Here is a 27517-nt window from a genome sequence, read left to right on the forward strand (position 1 = left end):
AAGTAAGTATGTTATTTTTAAGACATATTTTTTAAAAATAATAATAAAGTAAAAGAATATCAGCTTTTTAATTAAACTATTTAATATTAAATATTAATATAGCTATATTACTATAAAAATATTTATTATAAATAATTCTAACTTTAAAATAAATATACTTATAAATACTAATATAATTAGTTATAAAAAAATTCTACTTAACTGTTACTACTAGAAGATATATCTAAAAGACTATAAAAATATATTAATTAATATTTAAATATAAACTAAAAAATAAATTAATATACTAGATAATTTAGCTAAATATATTATAATACTAGTATATAATATAATATATATATTTGTCTGTATAAAAACAGAATTATTAAAAAATATAAATTATATATTTAAAGTCTTACTATAAAAAAATCTTATAGTTTATATATATTTAATTAATTTAGATTTTATTTTTATACAGACTATAAATTAAACTTTATATAATATAATAATAGCCAGACATATCAGATTAGAAGCAGTTTTAGATAATAAATATATTATTATATATTAAATAGAAAACTATATAGCAGAGCTGGCTTACTATTTTAATAAATATAATTTAAAATAGTTATTATACTATATAAATAAGTTAAAATATATTAATTTAATTAGTTTTAATAAATACTAGAAATAATATCTTATCTATTTTCTGTTAAAAAATATATATTAAATATATGTTAAAGAGTAATTAGTCTACGCTATTAATCTCGAAAATAATTATAATAAAAAGATTTTATTTATAAAAAAACTAATTCTTTTTTAGTAAAAAAAAATAAAATATTTAAAAATATTATTAATATTAAAATAGTAGACACAAAAACAGTAAAACTAATAATAAAAAAATTATAAAATATTTAGATAGAAGATTAAAAATAACTAAAAATTATAAATTTTTATATTTAATATTAAAAAATACTATTATATTACCGACAGACTAGATTATATATAATAAAAATTCTAAAATTATTTATTGTCTTACGGAAATAATTAATAAATATAACGGAAATAATTAATAAATATAATATATAAGCTAAATTAAATAGATTTAATATTAAAATAATAAATATATTCAAAGATTAATAGTTAAAAATATTAATAAAGAAATATTAAAATATTTAAACTATATATATATCGCGTTAGTAAGTAGAATTAGAAAATAATTAATAAAATATTTAATTTTCTATATATTTAAAATAAGATATTTTTTACTGAAAATTATATTCTAATAGTATATTCTGTTTTTATAATCTGAAGAATAGTAATCGATCTGATTATAAATATAAAAATAATAAAAAAGTATATAGTAATAAATCTATAAAAAATAAATAAAAAAATTATATTAGATTTTTATCTAATTTTATTATAAAATAATATTATCCAGCTGATAGCCGGCTGTACTTATATTATAATAATTAATATCTATAAATATTTTTATTAATAGCTTATTAAATATGTATATTATAATTATCTTATAATTATAATATATTAATGCTAGAAAGTTTTTTATATTATAATTATAGAATTTATTAATTTAGTTTTATATATCCAGAAATAGATAGATCTTAATTTTAAAAAATTTTAAATATTTTATAGAATATATATTAATAATCTAATAATTATATTAGTCAGTTTTAATATATATATTAAGTATTTATATTAAGTATTTAAATATTTTAAAATAATAAATATTAAGCTTAAGCCTACTAAGACTTTTATAATTTTTTTATTTATACAGCTATTAGGCTAATAAGTTAATAGTCTTAGTCTGTTTATTTTAAAAAAGAAACTAGCGGTAATATAGTTTCTTTTATTTTTTAATATATTATTAATATTAAAGTACTATCTCGGTATTATAAGTTATTTATAGTATTAAATATTATAGTATACTACCTGTATACAGCTATTTTAAAATAAAAAAATAATATTTTTTAAAAACTTGTCGAGCTAAAAAAATTAAAGCTGAAAAATATATTCTAATAATATTATATAAATATTAATATCTAATAAACTTACTATATTTAATAATCTATGGATAAAATTTAATAAAAATATAAATAGAATATTAATATATTTTTAATCCGAATATTAATTATATATTAATTTAGATATCTTATATAAGAAATATAATATTATTTTATATTATATTAAATAAAATAAGTTATATAAACTATCGAAACCGCTTTTATATATTTAGATATAATTAGTTCTATTTTTCAGCAGATTTTTTATAGTTTATAAATATAACTATTAGCTAATAAAATTTAAAATATTCTATTTTATTTAGATAATCTAAAAAAAAAAATATTATTTTAAAATTATATATATATTAATAGTAGTATATATAGATTATATAAATATTATCGGACTTACCTAAAAAATAATATTTAATATAATAATTTTAAAATATTTAAATCTTTACTTTATTTATATATTCTAGTTTATATAAGAATATTACTTATAAATATATTATAAATCAGAAAAAATAAATAGTTTTATAAATATACTATTTTATCTTCTAGCTAAAAATATATTATATATATTTTTTAATCTTAATAATCTTCTTAAAGCAGAATTAGCAGTTATATAAAAAATATTATATTATTTTATTTAAATATTAACTAACTAATATATTATTATAAAACAGCAGAATATAATATCTTATTAATTTTATTATTAAAAATATTTAAAATATATATTTATACAGCCTATTCTAAAAATATTAGAATATTTTATATTATTTAGATACTATAAAATAATTCTAAAATAATTTTTTTATATATATCTAAAAATAGTCTACTTGATATACTTAAGAATATAACAGATTTTATAAATAAAATATATTAAAAATCTTAGCTATATATATTTTACTGTTTTATAAAAAAGCTTTTTTATATAATATATAATAACTATAGATATTAAAAAACTAATAAATATTTTATTATTTAAAAAATCTTATATTATATATACTAAGACTGTATTATACTTAATAAATATATATATTATTATTTTAAATATCTATATAACAATATATAAAGATATAAATTTTTTAATATTTTTTAACTAATTATCTTACTAGTTATTTTATTTTATATAATAATAATTAATTTTATTATTAGCCTACCGGCCGTTAGATATCTACTAGTATATAAATTTAAAAACTTTATAAATATAAATATTCTAAATAAATATAATCAGCTTATAGTTTTTGTTGATAAGTTTATAAAGTAGATAAATCTAATATCTAAATATATATAATAATTTATATTTTTTTAAAAATACCAGCTAGTATTATATCTTTAAGAATATAATTAAAATTTATTTTATATTTTTATATCTAACTATAATATCCGATTTCTAAGTAACTTTTAGTCCAGAATATTTAAAAAATTAAATATAAAATAGTATTATTTTATTATATTTTATCTATAGATAGACAAACAGACAGAAAAAATAAATTAAATAATTAAAATTATATTTTAATATATATATATATAAAATTATTAGACTTACTAAATATAATTTTTATTTTAAATTATTAGTTAGATTAATAATTTTATTAATTCAGCTATAAAAACAAGCTTGTATAAACTTATATATAGAATATTCTTAAAATTATTTATAAATATAAACTAGATATTTATTTATAGAATAATACTTTAAGCTATATTTAAATATTAAAAAAATATATAAATTTATAGTTATATAAATAAAGTATATCTATAATAAGAATTATTAGTTTATAAAATTTAATATTAGAAATAAAATATATCTTAGATTTTATAAAGGCTATAGTCTTTTAATTAATAAAATAAAAATTATTAAAAATAAATTTAGTTATTAATATACTAGTCTATTTTATATTTTAAAATAGATTAAAAAACTTACTTATTATCTTAATACTTTATTAAACTAATAAATATATTTAGTAATTTTAATAGTATAGTTAGAATCAGCGCCCAAAACCGAAGACTTGTATAATTAATAATATACTTAATTATTTATAATATAAAAAAATAAAAATATAAAAAATAAATATAAAATTAAATATATTTTTATAAGCAGATTAGTACGCAGTTAACTAAAAAGAAATAGTTCTAATATAATTAAATATTTTATTTAATTTATAGAATATAATTTTAAAAAAAATAAATAAATAAGCAAGAGAGATATTAATATAATAAATCTAATTAAAAAATTTAAAACAAGCTATATCTAATTTTTATTTACTTAATTATACTATATCTAATATTCCAACTATCTTTTTTTGTTTAATATTTTAATTATTTTTTCTTATTTATTAAATTATACCGATTATTTAATATTTTTTTTTATTCTTTCTCTTTCTATTCTTTTTCTTTTTACTATATTCTTATCTTTTATAATATATACTCTTATTATTTTTTATTAAGATATTCTTAAATATATTTTTATTTTTTTTATTCTAATATACTTTTATTATTTATTATACTAGACTTTTTATTTATTTCTAAGACTGTTATATTTTTTAATACTATACTTTTAGTATTATAAAAATAATATATTATAGTAAACAAAAAAATATCTACTCCGGGACTTGAAAACTTAATAATAAGAATCTAGTTATATCTATTTTTAAAAAAATAAAAAATAATAAGATAAAGTAGATAAAATATAATTAAACTACTTAAATCTAAAAATTTCTAGTAATAAAATACTGAAATCTAATTTTTAAAAAATAACTATTTTATAATATATATCTATCCGACTAGCTTATTTATATAATATATAAACTTTTATTAACAGCTGAATAAACTAAATATAATATAGATTTTATTTATAAAGGCCTGCTTCAAGCAGAAAAAATACTAATAAATAAAATTATAATAATTTATACTTACAGGCTTTAGTAATATTTAATTATATATAAAAAATATATTTTTTATAGTAAGACTGGCTGTTTCTAACAGTTATAACTTTTAATAAAATAATAAAATATAAAAACTAATAATCTTTTTAAAAATAATATATAAATCGGATATTATATTATAAAATCCGAAAATATCCGGAATATTTAAAATAAGATATAAATATATATAATTATAACAGGCTATAATATTATAGACTATAATAATTAAAAAAAGCTAAATTAAATAAATTAAAATAGAACAGATATTTAGTACTTTTATAATAATAATCTTATTATAATTTATACTTATAATAAAAATAATAAAAAAACAGTTTTTTTAATTTTTTTAAATTAAATCTTATTTAAGCTGTCGATTAGTATACTAAATAATAATATATATAAAGATAAAAATAATCAGCTATATAATATCCAACTAAATATAGATTTTAATAATAAAAAAAAAATTTTTATTTAATCTATTTTTAAATTATTTATTAACTATATATTATATTCTTATAATATAGATATAAGCTAGACTAAAATAGTTAAATCTATAAATACTACTGATTTGATATAAATAAATTTAAAATATTAAATAAGTCTATATTAAAAACTGTAGATATTAATATAACTAAGATACTATTATCCGACTAGATAAAAAAAATAGTTAAAAATAAAGTTTAGTAGTTTCTTAAAATAATTATATAAAAATTTTATATATTTAACTGTAATAATTTCAGTCTAGATAATATATTTTATAAAACCGGTATTAGACTCGGACTATTTAAAACAGATATATTTAAAATAAATATATCTAGAATAAATACTTTTAAAATAAATATATCTAAGATAAATATATCTAAAGTAAATATATCTAAAAATATATCTAAAACTATTAAAATAAAAGTTATACTCCGTACTATATCTAAAAAAAAATACTGATATTTCCAGCTGTAAATAAACATATAAAATTACTTCAGTAAAAAATCGACAAAATTATATTTTAGAAAAATATTAAATATTAAAATCTAGACAACAAAATATAAAATAGAATTAATAGATTTTAAAACTTAAATAATTTTATAATAAAAAAATATATTATATTAGTACTTAAGCTATAAAATAATCAAAATTAAGACTGTTTTTACTGTTATATTAATTAAAAATAGTTTAATATAAAAATTATTAACTAAGTTCTTAATATAGATTAGAAAAATAAAAAATAATAAAATATTATTTTTATAAATAACTAATATTTTTTTATTTTAAATCCAACCGCGGCAGTTATAATACTAAACTAAATAAATAAAATAATTATAAACTGCTAGATAGTACTCTAAAAGTTTATCTTATTTATTAACTTTTTTAAAAATATTATTAAAAATATTATAAACAAGAAAGAAGAAAAGGCCGGTATTAAAAAAAAATATATTATATTATTTCTTAAAAAATATAAAATATTAACAGTACTAAATAAAGACAATAAAAATAATAAAAATAACAGTAATAATAATAATATTTTATATTATTCTAATAAAAATATAAGAAAGTAATAAGAATATTATTAGTATAAAAAGATTATTTCATTAATTCTATTCTAATATCTTATTTTTTCTGTTTTATTTTTTTTATTTATTTTTTCTATTTTCTAATTATATCTATACTTAATACTCTATACTCCGTACTATAAAAGAAATAACAACTTCATACTGTTATATTATTTTAACGTCTTTTCGTCTTGGGGCTTTTAGCCCAGCGTACCAACACTAATACAGCTTATTATAAAATATAAAAGTAGTATAATAATAATTATAAATTACTATAAATTTATTAGATTTATTATTATAAAATAAAGAAGTAAGATATATATAATTATTTTTATTTTTATAATTATAATACTACTTATTATACTTATTATTATAATAGTTACTATAATAAATATTAATCTGGTTTTTATAATAGTTATATTTCTTATTATAGTTATAATATATATTATTAAACTTATTAAATATAGTAGAATTAGTTAAAACTAAATATAGCTAAAGCTAAGACTAAAATTAAATATTATTTTAACTAAAAATCTAGTATATCTGCTGTAGTCTATTTATATAATTTTAAAATTATTATTATTTATTATCTTTTATATTAGTATCTTTGGTTTTTGTTTCGGTCTAAAAATAGTTTATTAAAAATAGTTATTTAAAATATAAAGACTACTGCTGCGGCTATATCTATAAATTATTTTATTTTTATATATTTTATTTATTTTAAAAAAAATATTTATTATTATTTTAGTTATTAGTATTTATATTTTTATTAGTAAGCTAAGGCTTTCTAGAATTAAAATTATTATTATATTAATTATAACTATATTAAAATATATAAAAGCTTCTAAAAAAATAATTATTATAGTTATTATAGTTGTTTCTATATTAGTTTTTTTAGTAGTTCTAATAGTTATTCTGATTTTAATAAATATTCTTAAAGCAACTTTAATATATATTATTAAAATATTATTTTTTTTAGTAGTTATTATTATACTAATTACTGTTTTTATATTGATATTTTTATCAGATATTTTATTTATTATCTAATTATGTTTATTAAAAAAACATCTTGCCGTTTAGACAGCCAAGAAATTTAACTATTATAATAGTTTATATAAATAAATTAATACCAGCTGTAATCTAATATTTAAATTTTATCTGTTCTAATATTTTTATAGCTTTCTATATAAAAAAATAGTAATATTATAAAACAGAAATATAAATCTAATAATTTAGAAAACAGTCGGATTTCTGGTTTTTATATTATTAGAGTAAGACGCAAGCTTGGTAGAAAAAAAATATTAGTATTTAAAAAAATAATTTTTAATATTTTAAAAAAATATATTTAAAAAAATCTAAAATTATATTAAATATACTACTAACTTATTAATATACTAGACTAAAAGCCCTAAGACAAAAAGATATTAAAATAATATAATAATATAAAGTTGTTATTGTTTCTGCGGTACAGAGTATAGAGTATTAAATATAGATATTCAGAAGACAGAAGAAATAAATAAAAAAGAAGTAAAACAGAAGAAGCAAGATGTTAGGACAGAGTCAATATAAATAAAATATTTTAGATTTTTTAGATTATTTGCTGTAAGAATTATATTATTATTAAATAATATGAAATCTATACAAATTTTATAATAAGTAATTATTTTATTTTTTATATTAATAATATTTTTATTAATATAATTTACTAAGATTTTATTATTATAATATAGCAGGTTAGCTATAATAAATATTTTATATATAAATAATAAGACTTTTAATAAAAATTATTTATATTAATAGATTATTTAAGCCCGCCGATTGCCTGTAATATTAGTTATATTAATTTAAATTTTAGTAAACTAATTATTTATATACAATTTAAAAATAATAGTTATAATTATATAATAAATAATATTAATATATAAATATATTTTGTAAGTTATTACCGGCGGTAAAACAGCTATAGATTTATTAAAATTATTAATAATTTTAATAATTTATAATTATTAGTTTGCTTATATTTAAAAAATATTTTTAATTCTTTTAAGATTTTTATAAAAGATTTAGATTAAAAGTATTTTAATAATCCAGCTGATAGAATTAATAAGATTTTTAATTAATAAAAAAGGTTAATTTAGACGGATTATTATCTTTTTTTTTTAAATTATTTAAGAATACTATTAATAGCTATTATATATCTTTATAATTTTTTATAACGGTAGTTAGTTCTGATTTAAAACTATATTAGGTTTTTAAAAATATTTTAAATAGTATTAAGCTGCTATATAATTATAAAAGCTAAAAATACTATTATAAAATATTAAATTAATTAAAAAAAATTAGATATAACTTTTTTCTCTTTCCGATTAATAATTTAATAGTAGTGTGCTGTTTGGTGTAGCTGGCGCGGTTCTTTTAACTATTACTATCTTTATATATTCCTGTCTATATATATATAATTTTTAGGGTAATGTATTTTTTTCGGCAGAAGCAACTATTACTATTATTTTTAGTATTTAATATATTAAAATTTTTATATCTTTTTATATTGCTGTCTGCGGTATTGGTATCTATAGTTTGCTGTAGGTGATATATTTAGCCTCCCGGCCTTTCAGGCCCTTTATTAAATAAACAACTTCTTTATCCATTCGCTCCTCGCTTGCAGCGATTATTCACACTATACTTTATAATATATCTAATATTTATAATCTAAAGAATAGTAGTAAACTTTATTACTATTATAAAAATAGTAAAAGAATATATAGTAATTACTTTATAAAGACTAATAAAAAAACTATACTAGATTGTTATTTAGCTCTATTATAAAATAGTATAATATATTTGTCGGCGTTGGTGGCCTGGAATCGCCGGGTCACGTGACGGCCGGAGTAAAAACATCATATAGTAATAGCCAGTTCTTTTTCTATAATAACTAATATAACCTACTAATAAAATTTATATTGTTTTAGTCTTTAGTTCTTTAAATATATTCTTCTATAAATTATAAGCCCGGCTCGGACTAAAATATTAATTTAATTATTTTTATACTAATTTATACTTTTCTTAGTAAAGAGAATATTACTAAGATATATTATTCTACTAATCTATAATACTACTAATTATTATTAGAACTTTTGCTAAAATATATATTAACTAACTAAATTTATTACTAAACTATTTTTACGTCTGTTTCCGCCAAGTACGAAGCCACGGTTTAAATTAGTAAATTAGAATATAAAATTAAATAATATAGTATATAAAAATATAATAGAATATTAAATAATTAATATAAATAAGCTGCCAGCTCTTTAGAACGCTGAAAACTATTAGTATTAGTTTAAAATAATTAAAATATATTTATAAAGTTAAAAACTATAATATTTAGTCTTAAATATTATAATAGTTCCGAGATCTTCCGCAGAACTTTTTAATAATATTATTAACAGTATGGCTGTCTAAATTACTGAGCAGGTATATACTAAAACATTTAAAAAATATTAAATTAAATAATTAAAATAATATTAAAATAATAAAAAGACCCACGGTATTATATATATAATATTATTATTAGAATCTATTATAAAATAATTAATCTAAAATTAGCCAGTACCGTCTGGAATAAACTTAAAAAGTATTATAATATTATTTTAAATATTTAATTTTTTAAAGACTTTTAGACCGCTATATCTCTTCGGTATAATAACTATTAAAATATTAATAAATATATTATAAAAATATTTAAAGTATTAAACAAGTTCTAGTATAATCTTACTATAAGTAATAAGCTTAATAATAATATATAGATTTAATTTCTGTTTTATAATATAAAAAACTAATAGTCTATTTTTCTAACTTTTTATTCTAATTCCTGTTATATTAAAGAAATAATAATATAGAATTAAATTACTCAAGTTCTTATATAAAAAAATATATATATTTAGTTTAATTTAAATAATACTAATCTTACTAAAATACCTAAGAACCAGAAGTCGAATAGTTTTAAGTTAAAGAACTAACAAAATAAATCGAATTAATTAAATAAAAATAATTCTAAAAAAAATATTATAAAAAATTTATAAGAATTAAAAGTACAATTACTACAGTAAAGTCGGCTATAAAAAGTCTAACTATTAAAAATTTTATTTTAAAAAAAAGCTATCTAAACTAATTAAAAATACTAAAAAAAGTTTAAATACTAGTACTATAGTTAAAAATCTTAATATTATTACAGCTGCAGTCTTCGGTATAAGAATAATAAATAAAAAAAGTAAGAATAATATAGATATAATTTTATATAACTTTCATATATTATAGTATTATATTAAAAATAAATAGATTATTAACTCCGGTTCCACCGAGTATTTTATTAAAAATAAAAATAACTTTATTTTCTCAATTATAAAGTCTTTTAAGTATAGTATCTATACAGCAACCGAAAAACTTATATACTTAATATTAAAAAATAATATTAAACTTAAAGTATAATATTTAAAAAACGCGAAATTGCTGTTAACTTACTATTAAATAAAATAATTATTTATAAAATTTAAAACAGAAAGATTTTTATTTTTAGTAATATTATTAATAATTAATATCTTTTCTACTTGTACAGACAGGCTGATACTATATATATTATATTTGAAAATATTAGTAATATATTTTTTATTATATATTCTATAAAAGATTTACCGTCTATGAATATTATTTATTAATTAAATAATAAGGCAGTTATTATATCAAGCAGCAGTAATAGTCTATTTTTATTAATTTATTATTTATATATTTTTGAAAATATTTATAAAAAATATATTTTAGTTATAAATAAAAATTATATTAATCTTTTTATCTGGTACCAGTATATAGTATATTTATTAGTTTAGAATTATATCTGTATATTAAAAATAATAGATAGTATAAATATAAAAGATCTTATTATACCGAAGTATATTTATTTTATTTATTATTTTATACAGATAGTTAAAAAAAAATTCTAATATTTAATACTAGTAATACAATATTATTAATATATTTTTTTTAATACCGGAGGTAGATATATTAATCTATTTATAGTAAAATCTAATAAAACTTACTACTAGATATTCTTTATTAATTAGTATAATAATTAGATTAATATATATTAACTAAAACAGCGCGCAGACGTAGTATAATACTTAAAATTATTTATTAAAACTATAAATAAAATACTATTTAAAGTATAAATAATCTATTCTAATAATATATCTAAGTTTTAGGCCAAGAATTTACTCGCTTAAATATAAAATAAGAAAATATAATAAAAGTTTACTATATTATATATCTACAGTTAAAACGCTTCTGTAGAATATATATTTTTATTTATTTTTATATATATATATACTGTTTTAAAAAACTAAGATCTAGACTAAAAACTCTGGGGCGAAGTTATAAAAAATATAATATTTTTAAAAAATCTTTTATTAATTAAAAATAAAACTATTACTATATAGAAAACACGCCAGAAAGCAAGACTAAATATATTAAGTCTATATATTCTTAGATATTATAAAACTATAATAATTGCACCGAAGATAAGAAATAAAAAGCATATTTTAAAAATCTTATTTTATATTATTCTAATTTACTTACTCGACTATACCAGCCTTAGTAAATTATATTATATTTTAAATATTAAAAAAAATAAAATTATTACTACTAGAAATATTAAATTTAATAAGAGCTTAAATCCAGAAATCTATAGTTTATTAAATAATAACTATAATTACTTTCGGATATTAATATTAGTTATTTTATTAATTTATAATCTATATAAAGTCGATATAAACAGTAAATTTAATATAAAAAAACTAATTAAGTAGTATATATATTAGCCGGTAATACTATAATTAGTTATTAATATTTTAATACTAATACTAATACTGCTTATATACACGGACGGTTTTAAAAATCTAATTAACTTACTTATAAAAGACTTTTTAAAATAATAGAAATCTTAGATTTTATATTTATTATAACTAGCACGTACTTCCGCTGTATTCTAAATAAAAAACTATAAAAAAATTATTAAACTAGTAATATTTAAGCAACCTAATAAATAATAAAAAGCTATAAAAATAAAAATAAAACTGTTTATTAAATATAATATATAGCACCTCGTCAAATTATTTATAAAATATAAGATAATATTAGAATACTAAATATTTAAAATCAAACTTAATACTAATAATAAAATATATAAATATAAGATTTATTATATTATTTATAGCTTTTTATAGTAGTATAATATGAATTATAACTTTATATATATTCTAATAGTAAAGACAGTAATAGTAAGAATATTTTTTATTATTATAATAGTATTTAAACACGTTTGTAAGTAAAATAATATTAAATAAATATTTTTATATAATAAATTTTATAATAATAAAAAGATTTATATAACTTAACTAACCAGTTTCGATAATAGTATTAATAAGATCTGTTTTCTACTTTTATTTATATACAGCTTGAAGCAATCCGCGAGAAATTAATATTATAAATCTCTTACTATTATTATAAATATTAGAATAATAGTATTTTAGGCCGATAAGTATTTATTTATAGAAAAATATAAAGAAGTTATAATTTTATATATTAATAATATTTAAGTTACTACTTTTACTAAAAATCTTATTAATTCTGTATATTAAAATCTATTAAAATATTTTACTATTATAGATTTTAATAATACTTTCTAGTATTTTAAAGTTAAAATTAAATATTTTATTAGTATTATTTATTTAATATAGAAACTTTTTCTTTAATATATTATTAAGGCAGCGGATTCGGCGAGTAAAAAAATATATAAAATATTTTTAAATAAAAAAGTTAAACTTATTAAAAACCAGAAACAAGTATTTAAGAAGAAGATTAAAAATTATTAAATTAATATTAAAAATATTATATATTTAATAATATAAACTCGTCCCGATGTTATATTCGCAGTTAAAAAGCTATCTTATTATATAAATAATCTAATAAAGTAATATATAAATAATTTTTTATTATTATTCTACTATCTACGCCGGACCGAGAATTATAAAATCTTATATATAATATATTTAAAAAACAGTCTAGCTAATAAGCTTAAAATTATAATTAACTATATTAACACCGATTATACCAGCTGTCTTAATATATACTATTTAACTATTAAATATATATTTATATAAATAAATAATCTAATTTTTTAGTTATTATATCTGCAGACCTGCGTTACTGTGTTAATATATAAAGCTAAATATATAATTTTTTATATTATAGATAAAAAACCCTGCTGGATTATTTATATATTTAAAAATATCGGTTTTTAAAATATATACCCGATAACTATTTATATTAATAATAAAAATATAATTATATTAGCCCAGAATAATTAGTTCTATTAAAAAACTAAATATATTAATATTATATTTTATTAGATCTATAAAGCTATTTAATATAATAATATATAGCTTAAATATATTAAATCTTCGGAAAATCTTACTGACTTATTTATAAAGCTTATAAAAAATATTAAGTTTAATATATTAGTAAAAAAACTAAAAATATTAAAAATATTTATATAAAATATTAAAACCAATATAGTTTATAAAGATATCAGCTAGTTATACAGATTATAATTTAAAGACTCTCTTTTTATATATCTGCCGAGTTTTTAATATCAAGAAACTTTATAAATTACTTTTTTAGAAAAGAATAACGGTATTATAAAGCCCTTCGAGACGATATATCAGTATTAGTAGCCTGGAATCGCCGGATTACATAACAGCCGGAGTAAAAATACTATATAATAATAGCTAGTTTCTCTTCTATAATAACCAACATAATCTACTAATAAAATTTGTATTGCCTTAGTCTTCAGCCCTTTGAGTATATCCTTCCACAATATTAATAGCTGGTAATACTTATATTATAGTAGTTAATACCTATAAATATTTTTATTAATAGCTTATTAAATATGAATATTATAACCGTCTTATTATTATTATATATTATGATTAAAAAATATATTATATTATAATTATAAGATTTATTAACTTAATATTATATATCTAAAAATAAATAAATCTTAATTTTCAAAAATTCCGTGTTTTTTATAAAATATATATTAATAATCTGATTATTATATTAATCAGTTTTAGATAATATATTAATTATTTTAATTAAATATTTAAATATTTTAAGAAAATAAACATTAAGCTTAAGCTTACTAAAGATTTTATAATATTTCTGTTTATACAGCTATTAGACTAATAAATTAATAATTTTAGTTTATTTAATTTAAAAAAAATAGTATTAATCTAATTATTTCTTTAGTATATTATTAGTTTTAGAATATTATCTTAAAATTATAAATTATTTAGAATATAGAATACTATAATATATTATAAATATAAAACTATTTTAAAACAGGAAAATAGTATTTTTAAAAACTTGTCCAACGAAAAAGACTAAACCCGAGAGATATATTTTAATAATATTATATAAATACTAATATCCGAGAAGCTGGCAGTATTGGAAATTTTTTAAATAAATTTTAAGATAAATATAAATAAAATACTAGTATATTTCCAACCCGAATAATAATTATATATTAATTTAGATATTTTCTATAAAAAATATAATACTATGTTTTATTATATTAATTATAATAGGTTTTATAAACTATTAATACTGTTGTTATATATCTAAATATAAGTAGTTTTATTTTTTAGTAAATTACTTACAGCTTATAAATATGATTATTTATTAATAAAAATTAAGATATTTTATTCTAAATAAATAATTTATAAAATAAAATATTATTTTAAAGCTGTATATACTGATAATAGTTTATATAAACTATATAAATATTATAAGACTTATTTTAAAAATAATATTTAATATAATAATATTAAAACAGTTTAATTTTTATTTTATTTAAATATCTCAGTATACATAAGAATACTATTTTTAAATTTACTATAAATCTAAAAAACAAATAGTCTAGCAGATATATTATATATACTATTTAATCTTAATATTCTTTTTAAAGCTGAGCTGGTAATTATTTAAAATAATAAAATATTAAGTCTATTTCCGCAGGAATTTATATACTATTATAAAATACAAGAATATATTAATTTAATAACTATATTATTAGATAATTTTAAAAACTATATTTACATAATATATCCGAAGAATACTAAAGCTGTATATATTATTTAGATTTTATAAACGAATTTTAAAATAATATTTTGATATAGTTTCAAAAATAATCTATTATATATTTTTAAAAATATTATAATATTAATATAAATATATTATAAACTATAACTGTATATATCTTATTTTTTTAGTAATTTTTTATATAATATATAATAACAATAATTATTAAAATATTAATAAATATTTTACAATATTAAAAGTCTTATACTATACTAAGACTATATATTATTAAATAAATATATATACTACTACCCGGGCTTTTTATATAACTATATATATAATTATAAACTATTTAATAGTTTTTAACTAATTATACTATCAGCTATTTTTTATATAATAATAATTAACTTTATTATAAATTTACCTCAAGTTAAGTATAAATATATAATATCTAAAAATATATTATCTAAAAATAAATATATAGAGCTTCCAGACAAATATAATTAGTTTATAATATTTATAAATAAGTTTATAGAAAAGATCGGTCTAATATCTAGCTATGTTAATTAATTTTATATTTTAAAAATATAATTAAAATCTATTTTATATTTTTATATGTAACTATAATATATAATATCTCAACAGTTTTTAAACTAATATATGTAGAAAATCAAATATTATATAGTATTACTTAACAGTATATTATCTATAAACAGATAAATAAATAAAAAAAGTAAATTAAATAATTAAACTTATGCTAAAATATATATATATATATTTAATATTATTATATTTAATAAACAAAATTCTTCTTTTAAATAATTAGTTAAATTAATAATTTTAATATATAGTTATAAAAATAAGCCTGTATATATTTATATATAATATATTACTTATCAATTTATAAATATAGACTAAATAAATATTTAAAATATAGTACTTCGAAATATATTTAGATATAAGAAAATATATAAGTTTACAGCTACTTATATAAGATAAATTTATAATATTAGTTATTAGTCTATAAAGTTTAATATAGATAATAAAATCAATTTAAATTTTATAAAAAATATAATCTTTTAATAAATAAAAATATATTAAATATAATTAAAAATAAGCTGAACTATTAATATATAAATCTATTATAAATTTTTAAAAAGATAGAAAGAGTTATATATTATTTAAAATTTCTTTAAGATTGATATATTTATTTAATTATTTTAATAATACAGCTTAAACCACTCTCTAAAACCGAAAACTAAAATAATTATCAACATATTGAATTATCTTTAATACAATTAAATATAAAAAGACAGAAAAATAAAATGTATATAAAGTTAAGTATATTCTTATAAGTAGACTAGTATACAGTCGGTTTCAAAAAATAGTTTTAAAATAACTAAATATTCAGTTTAATTTATAATTTATAATTTTAAAAGAGATAAATAAATTAATAAAGTAAATATTAATATAGCAGATCTACTAAAAAAATATAAATAATATATTTAATCTATAATAATAATTTATCTTCTACTATTTTTACATTTTTATATACTTTTCTATATATTTTTTTATATATTTCTACTTCTGCTGTTTTTACTTTTTCATATTTTCTTATCTATTTTTCTTTTTATATATTTCTATATATTTTTACTTTTAAGTATTTCTAGCTGAATTCTTCTGTCTCTAACTTTTATATTTCTTTTTTTTAATATTTTTATATATACATCTTCTGGTTTTATATATCAGATTTCTTTATATTTTTAGTCTTTATATAATTAAAATAACCGGATTATTTCAAATTCCAGATATATATAAGTACTTAAAAGTTATATTACTATAATTCTAAGTATAATATAAAAAATATTCGATATTTTTAAAATATTTATTATACTATAGAAAAAGTGTAATCCTAAGCTAAATATTATATTATTTAAAAAACTCCTAAAAATAACTATATTAAGTAAGAAAAGTTTCAGCGAGAAATATAAATAAAATAGTCTATTATCTTTAGTTTTTAAAGTTTTACTAAAAATAGTTAGTCTTATTATGTCGTATAACTTACTAATATATAGATTTATTTAATAACTAAATTATTTTATAAATTTTTTTATAAAAATAAAATAGATCTTATAATCTAAAATATCTTTTATTTAAACCGAGTTTTTTTTTATTTAATTATTTTTATTTAAGTATGCAAGCTTTATTTCTATTTTATAATCTATAAAGATTTTATTCTATATAAAAAAATAAGATATTTATAGATACTTTGGCTTCTATCAGACTAGAAAAACTATATTAAAATATATCTAATATATAATTTTATTACTATTACCTATATACTTATGAAACCTAAAGATATTAATAAAATAGAAAATAAAAAAATATTTACTATTATTCTTATTTATTATAACTTCCATAAATAATTTACCTGCTGGTATATAAAAAAACCAAAAATATTAATATATAATTAATAAATAACTTTTATATATAATTAAACTTATTATATTATATATATATAATAATAACAAAAAGATTATAATTATAAACTAATTAAATTAGATTTTTGTATTTTTACTTAGTAGTATATTATAATAAGCTGTTTATTTTAATCTTTAAAATATTTTATAACTATATTCTAAAAATAATTTAGAATATATAGCTAAATTAATAAATACTAAAATTATAATATAAATATCCCCTAAACTAACTATATTCTTAGCTAGAATATTTTACCTAATAGTTTTAAATCCTATACTAATTTTAGTATTTAGTATTTTTATTTTTATATTTTTTATTATATATATTTCTGCTTCTTTTATTTTTATATTTTTATAAACTTCTCTATTTGTTTTTTCTATTATATCTGCTTCTGACTTTTTTATAATTAATCTTTATATAAGTAGTATAAGTATTTAATATTCTAGTAGTCTTTTCTACTACTTCTATACTAACCGCACAAACCATATATTTGAAAATAAGAATATTTCTTTTTATATTTTTATATATATACTACTACTTCTTATCTAATGTTAAGTATTTTTTAGAAAGTATCTATATAATATAATAAAAGCAAGCCGGTTAACAAAAGACTTAAAAAGAATTAAAAAAATTAATTATTTTAAAAGTATTAATTATTATTAAAAATCTGAATTATATTAATATATTTCGGAACAGAAGCAGTTTTATAAAAAAATATTTTAAGATTTTAATTTAAGATTTATTAAAAAATAAAAAATATAATAAGATCTATATTAATATTAATATAGATATTAGCAATATAAAAGTTATTAAGTTTATTTAAGAAAAAGATGCTAAAAAAGCATAGTATTAGAAAGATATATATTATGGTAAATCTTATATATTGTAAATAATTTTAAAAATTATACATTCAATTTATTTAAATATAAAGATTCTATATTTTATATAATTACTATAATATATCATAAAACTGTAAAGTTTTTTAATAAGCTCGAGCTCGTCTTTAGAAATATTATAAATAAAAATAGAAATAAAAAGAAGCAGACAGCTATACAAAATATTAAAAATAAAAAGAATCTATATAAGATATCGAAAATAATACCAAAAACAGTAATAATACTAATAACACTTATTATTTAAATAAACTAATATTTCAAGCTACTAAGATTAGTGCCGATATAAAAAAGACTATTTATTTATAGTTTTATATTTATATATTTTATAGCTTTTTTCTTATATTTTCATGTTTTTATGTCTCCGTATATAATATTTAAGAATATAATATCTGAAGATAAGTATATAAAGCTTTTAAATAAATATAAATGACTTATAATATTTATAAACAAGTTTAAAAACAGAATTAATCTATTATTTAACTATACTAAATAGTCTATATCTTTATAAGAATTCTAATTAGCTTTATATCTTTGAAAAATATAATTAGAATCTATTTTGTATTTTTATATCTAATTATAATATATAATTTCTTGATAATTTTCAAACTAGTATATTTAGAAAGTTAAATATTATATAATATTATTATCAATATATTATTTATAAACAGACGGATAAATAGAAAGAGTAAATTAGATAGTTAAATTTATATTATAGTATATATATATATTTAATATTATTGTATCTAATAAATAGAATTTTTTTAATAATTCTTCAAATTAACAGCTTTAATAATACAGCTATAAAAATAAGCTTGTATATACTTATACATAATATATCTTTTACTAATTTATAAATATAGATTAAATATCTATTTAAAAATTAGTATTTCAAAATACATTTAAATATTAAAAACTCTATAAGATTCCAGCTATTTATATAACATAAATCTATAATAATATTTAATAATTTATAAAGATTAATATAAGTAATAAAATTTATCTTTAATTTTATACGATATATAATCTTCTAAAAAGTAAAAATATACTAAGAATAATTAAAAAGAATTCTCAGATTACTAGAATAAAAAAAATAAAATAGATTAGACAGATAAAGCAGATATAATAAATATAAAATATAAAATAAACTAAACAGATATTCTAGGTCTGTATTATAATAGTAGAACTATTTTGTATAACTTTATTTATAAGCTTACTTAGAAGTTATTTTTTTGTAAATTTATCTATAAAATTATGGATAGAATTATTTTTTGCAGACTTACTCGCAGAACTATTAGTAAAATTATTAATAAAATTATTAATAAAACTGTTAGTAGGACTGTTAATAAAACTATTAATCAAATTATTAGTATAACTATTGATAAACTATTTTTTATAAACTTGCTTGTATAAGTATTAGTAGAACTGTTAATAAAACTTTATCTTATTATGAATAAACCGTCAATGACAAAGAGTGAATATATCGAAGTTGTTTATTAAATAAAGGGCCTGAGAGACCGGGAGGCTAAATACATCGCCTAGAGTAAACTGTAGATACTAATACCGCAAATAGTAATATAAAAAAGCATAAAAGTTTTAATATACTAAATACTAGAAATAATAGTTATAATTATTCCCGCCGAAAAGATATATTATTCTTAATGCTATATATATATATAGATAGAAATATAGAAAACTAATATAAATATATTAAAAAATATAAAGTAAAAAATATAAAATATAAATGAATATATAGAAATTAGTAAAAGCAAAAAATATGCAGGCATTTTTAATTAAATAAAAAATAAAATATAAACAGTTAATTAATATTATCTTTAAAAATACAAATAAAATCAAATAAATTAAGACTATACTTATATATCCACCAGTTATATTCTGAACTATATTTAAACTAATAAATTAAATATTCTATATATACAAGATTTTATTTATAATAATATATAGATTTATTAAAAATATGTTCAACTTTCTACTAATTTTTAATTTATTAATTATAAAAAATTCAGATAGCTGGTGTCTGAATAGAGTAATATCATAAAAAATAATTTTAGCTATAAAATAAAAATAAGAAAATATATTTTAAATATATTAGACAGCTTAAGACAGTATATATAATATTTATTATATTTAATAATATTAAAATAACTAAAAAATTAATATTCTAATTTATATAAAATATATTTAATTATAAATATATTATATTTTTATATAGTTTTAAATATATTTTATTACTTATATTAAAGTATATAAATTTATATCTAATCTTAGACTTTTATTTTATATAAATTATAATATACTTAATACTATTTTCGGTATTTTAATAAGTAGATATAAAGTCTTAATATATTAATATAAGTAATTTTAATAAATTAAACAGCTGGTTTAATTTTATATTATATATAATTTGATTAAGTAAACAATCTGTCAAGAAATAAGTAAATTTTATTAAAAAATATAATAAGATTTAATAACTATAAAATCTAGAATAATCTTTTAATGGTAGTATACTATAATAAGATTTTTAAAAATTAAATTATATATTTTAAACTACTATTTGTTCAAAAATAGTAAGCAGTACTAAATACCTATTAATATTTTAATTTTTAAAAAATTATAAAATTATTAAATATTTCATAAATAAAAAGTTTTTAAAACTTCAAATAAAATTTTAGAATTATATTAATTAATTTGAACAGTATAATTAAATACTTAAATAATCTATACTTTATATAAAATATTTTGTTTTATTTATAATTTATTATAATTTATATTCTATAATAGGCTTCGCATAAATTAAGTTAAATAAGTTAATAGATTTTTATAAATTAAGTAAGATATTTATTAATTTATAATAATACGTAAATATAAAAATATAAAATAGTAAGAAATAGAAGGATTAATCAACGTGGCGACCCAGCGATTGAGAATAAAAAATAATAAAAAAAATATGCAAAAAATATAAAAAAATATAAAAATAATATATTCTAGAAATAAACAGACTCTGAATTGTTTGTAGGATAGAATATACTATTAAATTTTATAGTACTGATTAATTAGACAAGAAAATAATAAAATTAATATAAAGATAGTTAATAAAAAAAAAAGTTCGGAAAATCGAGGGAACCGAGAAATATCCGCTAGGCGGAAACAAAGGGCAGAATATCGACAACCACAAAATCCACCACAATTTTATTTTCTAATATTATAATTTCTTAAAAGGTCGGTTTATTTATTAAATTAGTTATAAATATATAAAATATAAGAATTCTTAGATTATATAAATCTGGTTTTAATATATATAAACTGCTATTATTATATATAGAATTATAAATATAAATTTTTTAATTTTAAAAAAACCGGCTTTATTATAGACTAAGTAACTATAGTTAAAATAATAATATATTTATTTTATTAAAAAATTTTTTATATAGTTTAAAAACTATAAATAAATAATTTTAATTAAATATATAAATATTATAAAATAAGTATTACTAGTATATATATAATAATAAAAATAAAAATCTATATTTAGATATAATACAAAAATAATATATTATTTTTATAATATATTATAATATTACTAAATAAATAGACTAATTAGAAAGTTAGTAAATACTAGTTTAAATACTATTTTATTTTTTATATTAAAAAATAAAAAACTAACTAATATAATCTTTTAATTTTTAATAAATATAACTTTTATCTAATATTTTAATTTAAGAATATATATTATAAAGATAATATTATTTTAATATATATACCGGCTAATTTTTTAATTTTTTTAATTAAAAAATATAGTTATATTCTTACTATTAAAATAAATATATAACTATTAGATTAAATATTTTATATAAATTTAATCTTACTATATTAATAAGATTAATTTTTAATATATATATTTAAAAACCTATATTTAAATATTTAAATCTATAAATATATAAAATATTATTAAGATTTTAGAAATTATTTTTCTTAATTTAAGTAAGATTCTAGATAATTTTATTTTTTTATAAAAAGAACTAGTTGAGTAGTTAAAAAACTATTTTAATTATTATTAAAATATTTATAAATTTAAAATAGTTTAAAAATATAAGTCAGCTATATTTATTATTTTAATATTTAAATCTTTAGTTTTATTTATATAAACTGTTTTACTCTATCTTATTAAAAATATAAAAATAATATTAAATTAAATAGTTTTTTTAAAATATAAAAACTATTAACTTTATATAACTATAAAAAATACTAAGTAAAAAAAAAATTAGTATTAAATAAATAGTCTAAATAGTTTTATAATTTAAAAAGTCTGTGAAGTTCTTATAAATATTTATACTATAAAAAATAGCTAATAATATAAAGTTTATAAAAAATTAATCTTATTATTAGATATTATCTTACTATAGTATAAATAATATTCTTAAATATATATATATAAAATATCTAATAAAAAATAAAGTAAAGAATTAATTATAGGTTTTTAAAAAGTTATATAATATTTGATTATACTTCTATTTTTATATATAAATTAAAATTCTAATATAGATAGTACAACAGGCTGCTTGTTAAGACCGGATGAGCGACTTACTTACATGGCCGACTTGCTTACTGATTACGTTACCTGCCGCTCTCTAATAAGGTATCGATCGGAGGCAGTTAAAAAATTATATCACCAAACAGCTTCAACAGCCAGCTGAGTCAACCGAAATGTGAGATTCCAATTAATCAAATACTGCCGGATAGATCTAGGGTGGGCTTTTCGCCACCGAGGACCCATTTACTCGTACTATATGAGACCGCCATACTAAGTAGTATTGCAAAATCATTACTAATAGGGCCCAAGTTTGTGAGTCTTAGGCAGAGTGTTTACCCCACTACGATTTTACAAGGAAGCGGTAGAAGAGCAATGAAGGCGGTCAATCTGCTGGGCAATGGCGAAAACTGATACTTGTACAGAGTACAACCATTTTCCCCACAAAAACCATGTGGAGTATACCATTCAGCCAGGAGGCGGCCACTTATCCGATCTTCCCAGAACATTTTTTCTACATCATAGGGATAAGATAGTGGAAGTCATACACCTTGAATGTCCAAACGATCCTACACATTTGATAGCAGTGCTGTTAATAGGCAAAAGTCTAGCCAGTGAGACCAGAAGCTACATGTCCTCCATACGGAACCTAACAAAGAGTCTGCCGGAACAACCCCACAACACAAATCACAAAGTCACAACTCGGGAATGTAAAGTCCGAGTTCGCATACCTTAGAAAGTCGTGCTAAGGTGTATTCTATCACTATCACTAATTCGCTGCAGATGCCCCTCTGCCAATTCGCTCTTCAGCGCACAAATAGCAATTTCTCTGTCCAGTTTGTCCCAGTCGTGCGCACCAAGGCGAATCAGTCTCCGATGGTCAATTGTCTGCTCAATGAGTCTGTCTTTATCGATATCCAATTGAGAGAGGCGCTTTTCCATAAAGATGTTGAGGCCAGAGGAAAAGGGTCTGCCTTCAGTTACAATTGCACGTAGTCCGGATAAGTGGTTAGGAATCTTCTGCACGCGCGAGTGAGTATGCCCAGGGACACTATTCTGTCTGCCAGACGATTGTCGATTTGTCTCGGCTATTGGTGTTGTAGGGGGCAAACTGCTGCGCGGGCCAGTCGGAGGAGCTCCGTGGAGTCCAATAGATGCACCTCCGCGACGCGCTGACGTTGCTAACCAGGAATTATCTTTGAAGCTCGCACCACCACGGGGCCGAGTCGGGGCTGATAGTAAAGAAATGTTCGACCCGCGATTTTGCTGCGGCAAAACTCTGAGGCCGTGTGAAGGACCGGACGGTGGCGCTTGGGATTGTGCGGCGTTGTAAGCTTTCGGCTGTGTTGGGACACTATTGGGATGAAAAGCAGCGGGCATGTGTGCTTTTCCAGTGAACTGGGCATCGGAAGACCGACGTCGGTCATCTCGGTCTGTACCTCGACTCTCTGTAGCGGTGCGCGCATGGTCTGGGGCAGGCACCCTTGGTCTTACTTCCTCATGCCTGGGCTTATCTGTCAACGAACCTGGGGGATCTTCGCGTAATCTTGGATAATCTGAGTTTCTAGGTTGATAGCAAATAGGTGTACGATGCGACGGAGAGCGATCCCGGATTTGGTCGGGAAAGGCGTTGGATCTCTCATTGACCGGAGATGACCGTCTTGAGTTGGGTAAAGAAGCAGAGGCCGACGTGTGCGCTGGAGATGGTTCACCCTTGGCAGATGGTGATGACCGCTTTTGAGATACGCCAAACTCTGGTGCCCGATCTCTGCGGACTGTGTGTAAAGGACTGCGTGGTCGGTGCAGTAGGGGGGTGCGGCCACTGCTATCTCGAGCTGGTAGTTCGGCTTTTGAATACTTGTTTGCGGGCAGAGAAGGACGCTCTCTACGGGGCTGCCTGAAATTTCGACCGGGGGGCGACGCTTCTCGCAATCTTTTCGGGGTGCTTCGGCCCCAGCTCATCTCCCGATACGGGCCATCGCCGTAAGGTGATCTTGATCGCCACAGTGACTGATGTGGTGATCGATTTCTGCCTTCCCTCCTGGGCGAGAAACGGCGGGGTGGAGAGGATGCCTTCTGATAAGAGCCCAGTACAGTATCTCGACTGTAGAAATGAGGGCTACGTGAAGGGCGACGCCTGGAAGGAGCCGGTGACCGACTACGAGCACGGCCATATGTCCGATTACTGGGAACCCATGTGTCCGCGACGAGACGTGGAGAACGAACCCTGGGAGGTGATCTGCTGCGACGACTATAACCTCTAGAGCCAGCAGGTCTGTAGCTTTCACCACCGCGATGATCATCAAATCTAGGGTTGAAACACCATCAGCCTCAATCGATTGGATGGAAAGATAGGAAAGGGCATGTCGACCAAACCTTCTGTTGCGATCCCAGTCCATGTTGTCTTGTTACGGCTTCTGCTGGTTTCACAAGAAAATCAGGCTGTGCGTGTCAATGAGACTGTTGTCTTCCGGTCTTATATTAAAGAGAGTAGTACTGTATCCAACATCATTGGCTAGGGTTAGGCTGGAGAATGACTATTACCACTTCGGGCGCAGTAAGGATAGCTGGAGCTGAGGTGGATAGTAAAGGTGAAAGGATTTTGCCGCCTTGTAGTTGGCTCTCACCGCTTTAAGATAGACTTGGCTACCTACTCTATACCAAATATGAAGTTTCAGAAACCTGCGAAAGACACCTCATCAGATTATGAAGCCACTAAGTTTGATATTACAAAGTTTAGCGGTGTGGAGACAATCAAATGTTTATATCTTAATATTTTACAAGTATAGAGATAAATTCTAATAATTTAATGTTATACAATACCTACTGCTACAGTAGCCTATATCTACCACTATGGCAGCCTGCTCCGGGGTCGATACGGATTTATCGGGCTTTTAATCCGGATATCTATATTATTATATTACTTATTTTTTTATATAATATATTATTTTAAGATTCTTTAGAAAAAAAGATTTTTTAAGAATTAGTTTTAAAATTAATAGAAAACTATTTTTAATTATTATACTTGTCTTATCTAACCAGCGTGTTTACTATATTAAATAATTTCTAATAATTTCTAATTTTTTTTACTTTTAATTATCTAAAATTATCTAAAAAAAAGTAATATATTATCTTATAAATTCTTATTAGAATTATTTTAAGATATTTTGTCTGTTTTTAAATTATATTATCTAATCTAGATAGATATTTAAAAAGTATAAGCTACTATTTATTAATTAAAATAATTAAAATAATTAAAATAATCAAAATAATTAAAATAATTAAAATAATTAAAAAAATAGATTTAAATATTATAGATAGAATATAATAATATTAAATTCTTAATAGAATTATAATAACGCTGTATCAGTTCAACTTTATTTTCTGAATATAAAAAAAAATTAAACTTAAGAAAATCTTTATCTTTTTTTAATTTAGTTTATAACAGAGAACAGAATAGATTTATAATTTATAATAAATTTTTAAGAAAACTTCTTAGAAGTATTATATAAAGAATTAAAAAATTCTAGCTCTAGTTAATTATTTAGATTTTATTTATTAGTAGAAATAGTATTAATATATTAATAAAAATCTCTAGAAGACTACCGAAATACTAAGAAATTATAAGATTATTTTATCTAATAGATTTTTTCTTTTATTTAAAATATAGCTATTTTATAATTCAATATTATAAAACAGCTTAAATAGACTCACCAGTAAAATAATTAGAATTTAAAAAAGTTTTACTTTTATTTAAATATTTTAGAGTATTACTTTAAATCTAAATAAAGTAATAAATATATCTTAATTTTTTTTTAAGCTGATACCGAAACTTAATTAATATATTTATAAATATATACTAAAATTACCGGACTTCTTAGAGAAAATAGTATTTATTATTATTTATTATTAAAATATATTAAATTGAAAAAAAATAAGA

At 18.2% G+C, this 27517-nt stretch overlaps 1 protein-coding gene across 1 annotated transcript; it reads right to left on the reverse strand.

Moving 5' to 3' along the window:
- Positions 1 to 24131: 24131 nt before the first annotated feature.
- On the reverse strand, positions 24132 to 26149 carry BO95DRAFT_519207 (uncharacterized protein). The gene is made up of 2 exons (XM_025592018.1): positions 25954 to 26149; positions 24132 to 25885 (listed from the first exon to the last, which is right to left on the reverse strand). The coding sequence occupies exons 1-2, from the start codon at positions 25974 to 25976 to the stop codon at positions 24310 to 24312; spliced, it is 1599 nt and encodes a 532-aa protein (XP_025436357.1). The 5' UTR covers positions 25977 to 26149; the 3' UTR covers positions 24132 to 24309.
- Positions 26150 to 27517: the final 1368 nt, after the last annotated feature.

Source organism: Aspergillus brunneoviolaceus (assembly GCF_003184695.1).
Source record: "Aspergillus brunneoviolaceus CBS 621.78 unplaced genomic scaffold BO95scaffold_120, whole genome shotgun sequence".
Lineage (NCBI taxonomy): Eukaryota > Fungi > Ascomycota > Eurotiomycetes > Eurotiales > Aspergillaceae > Aspergillus > Aspergillus brunneoviolaceus.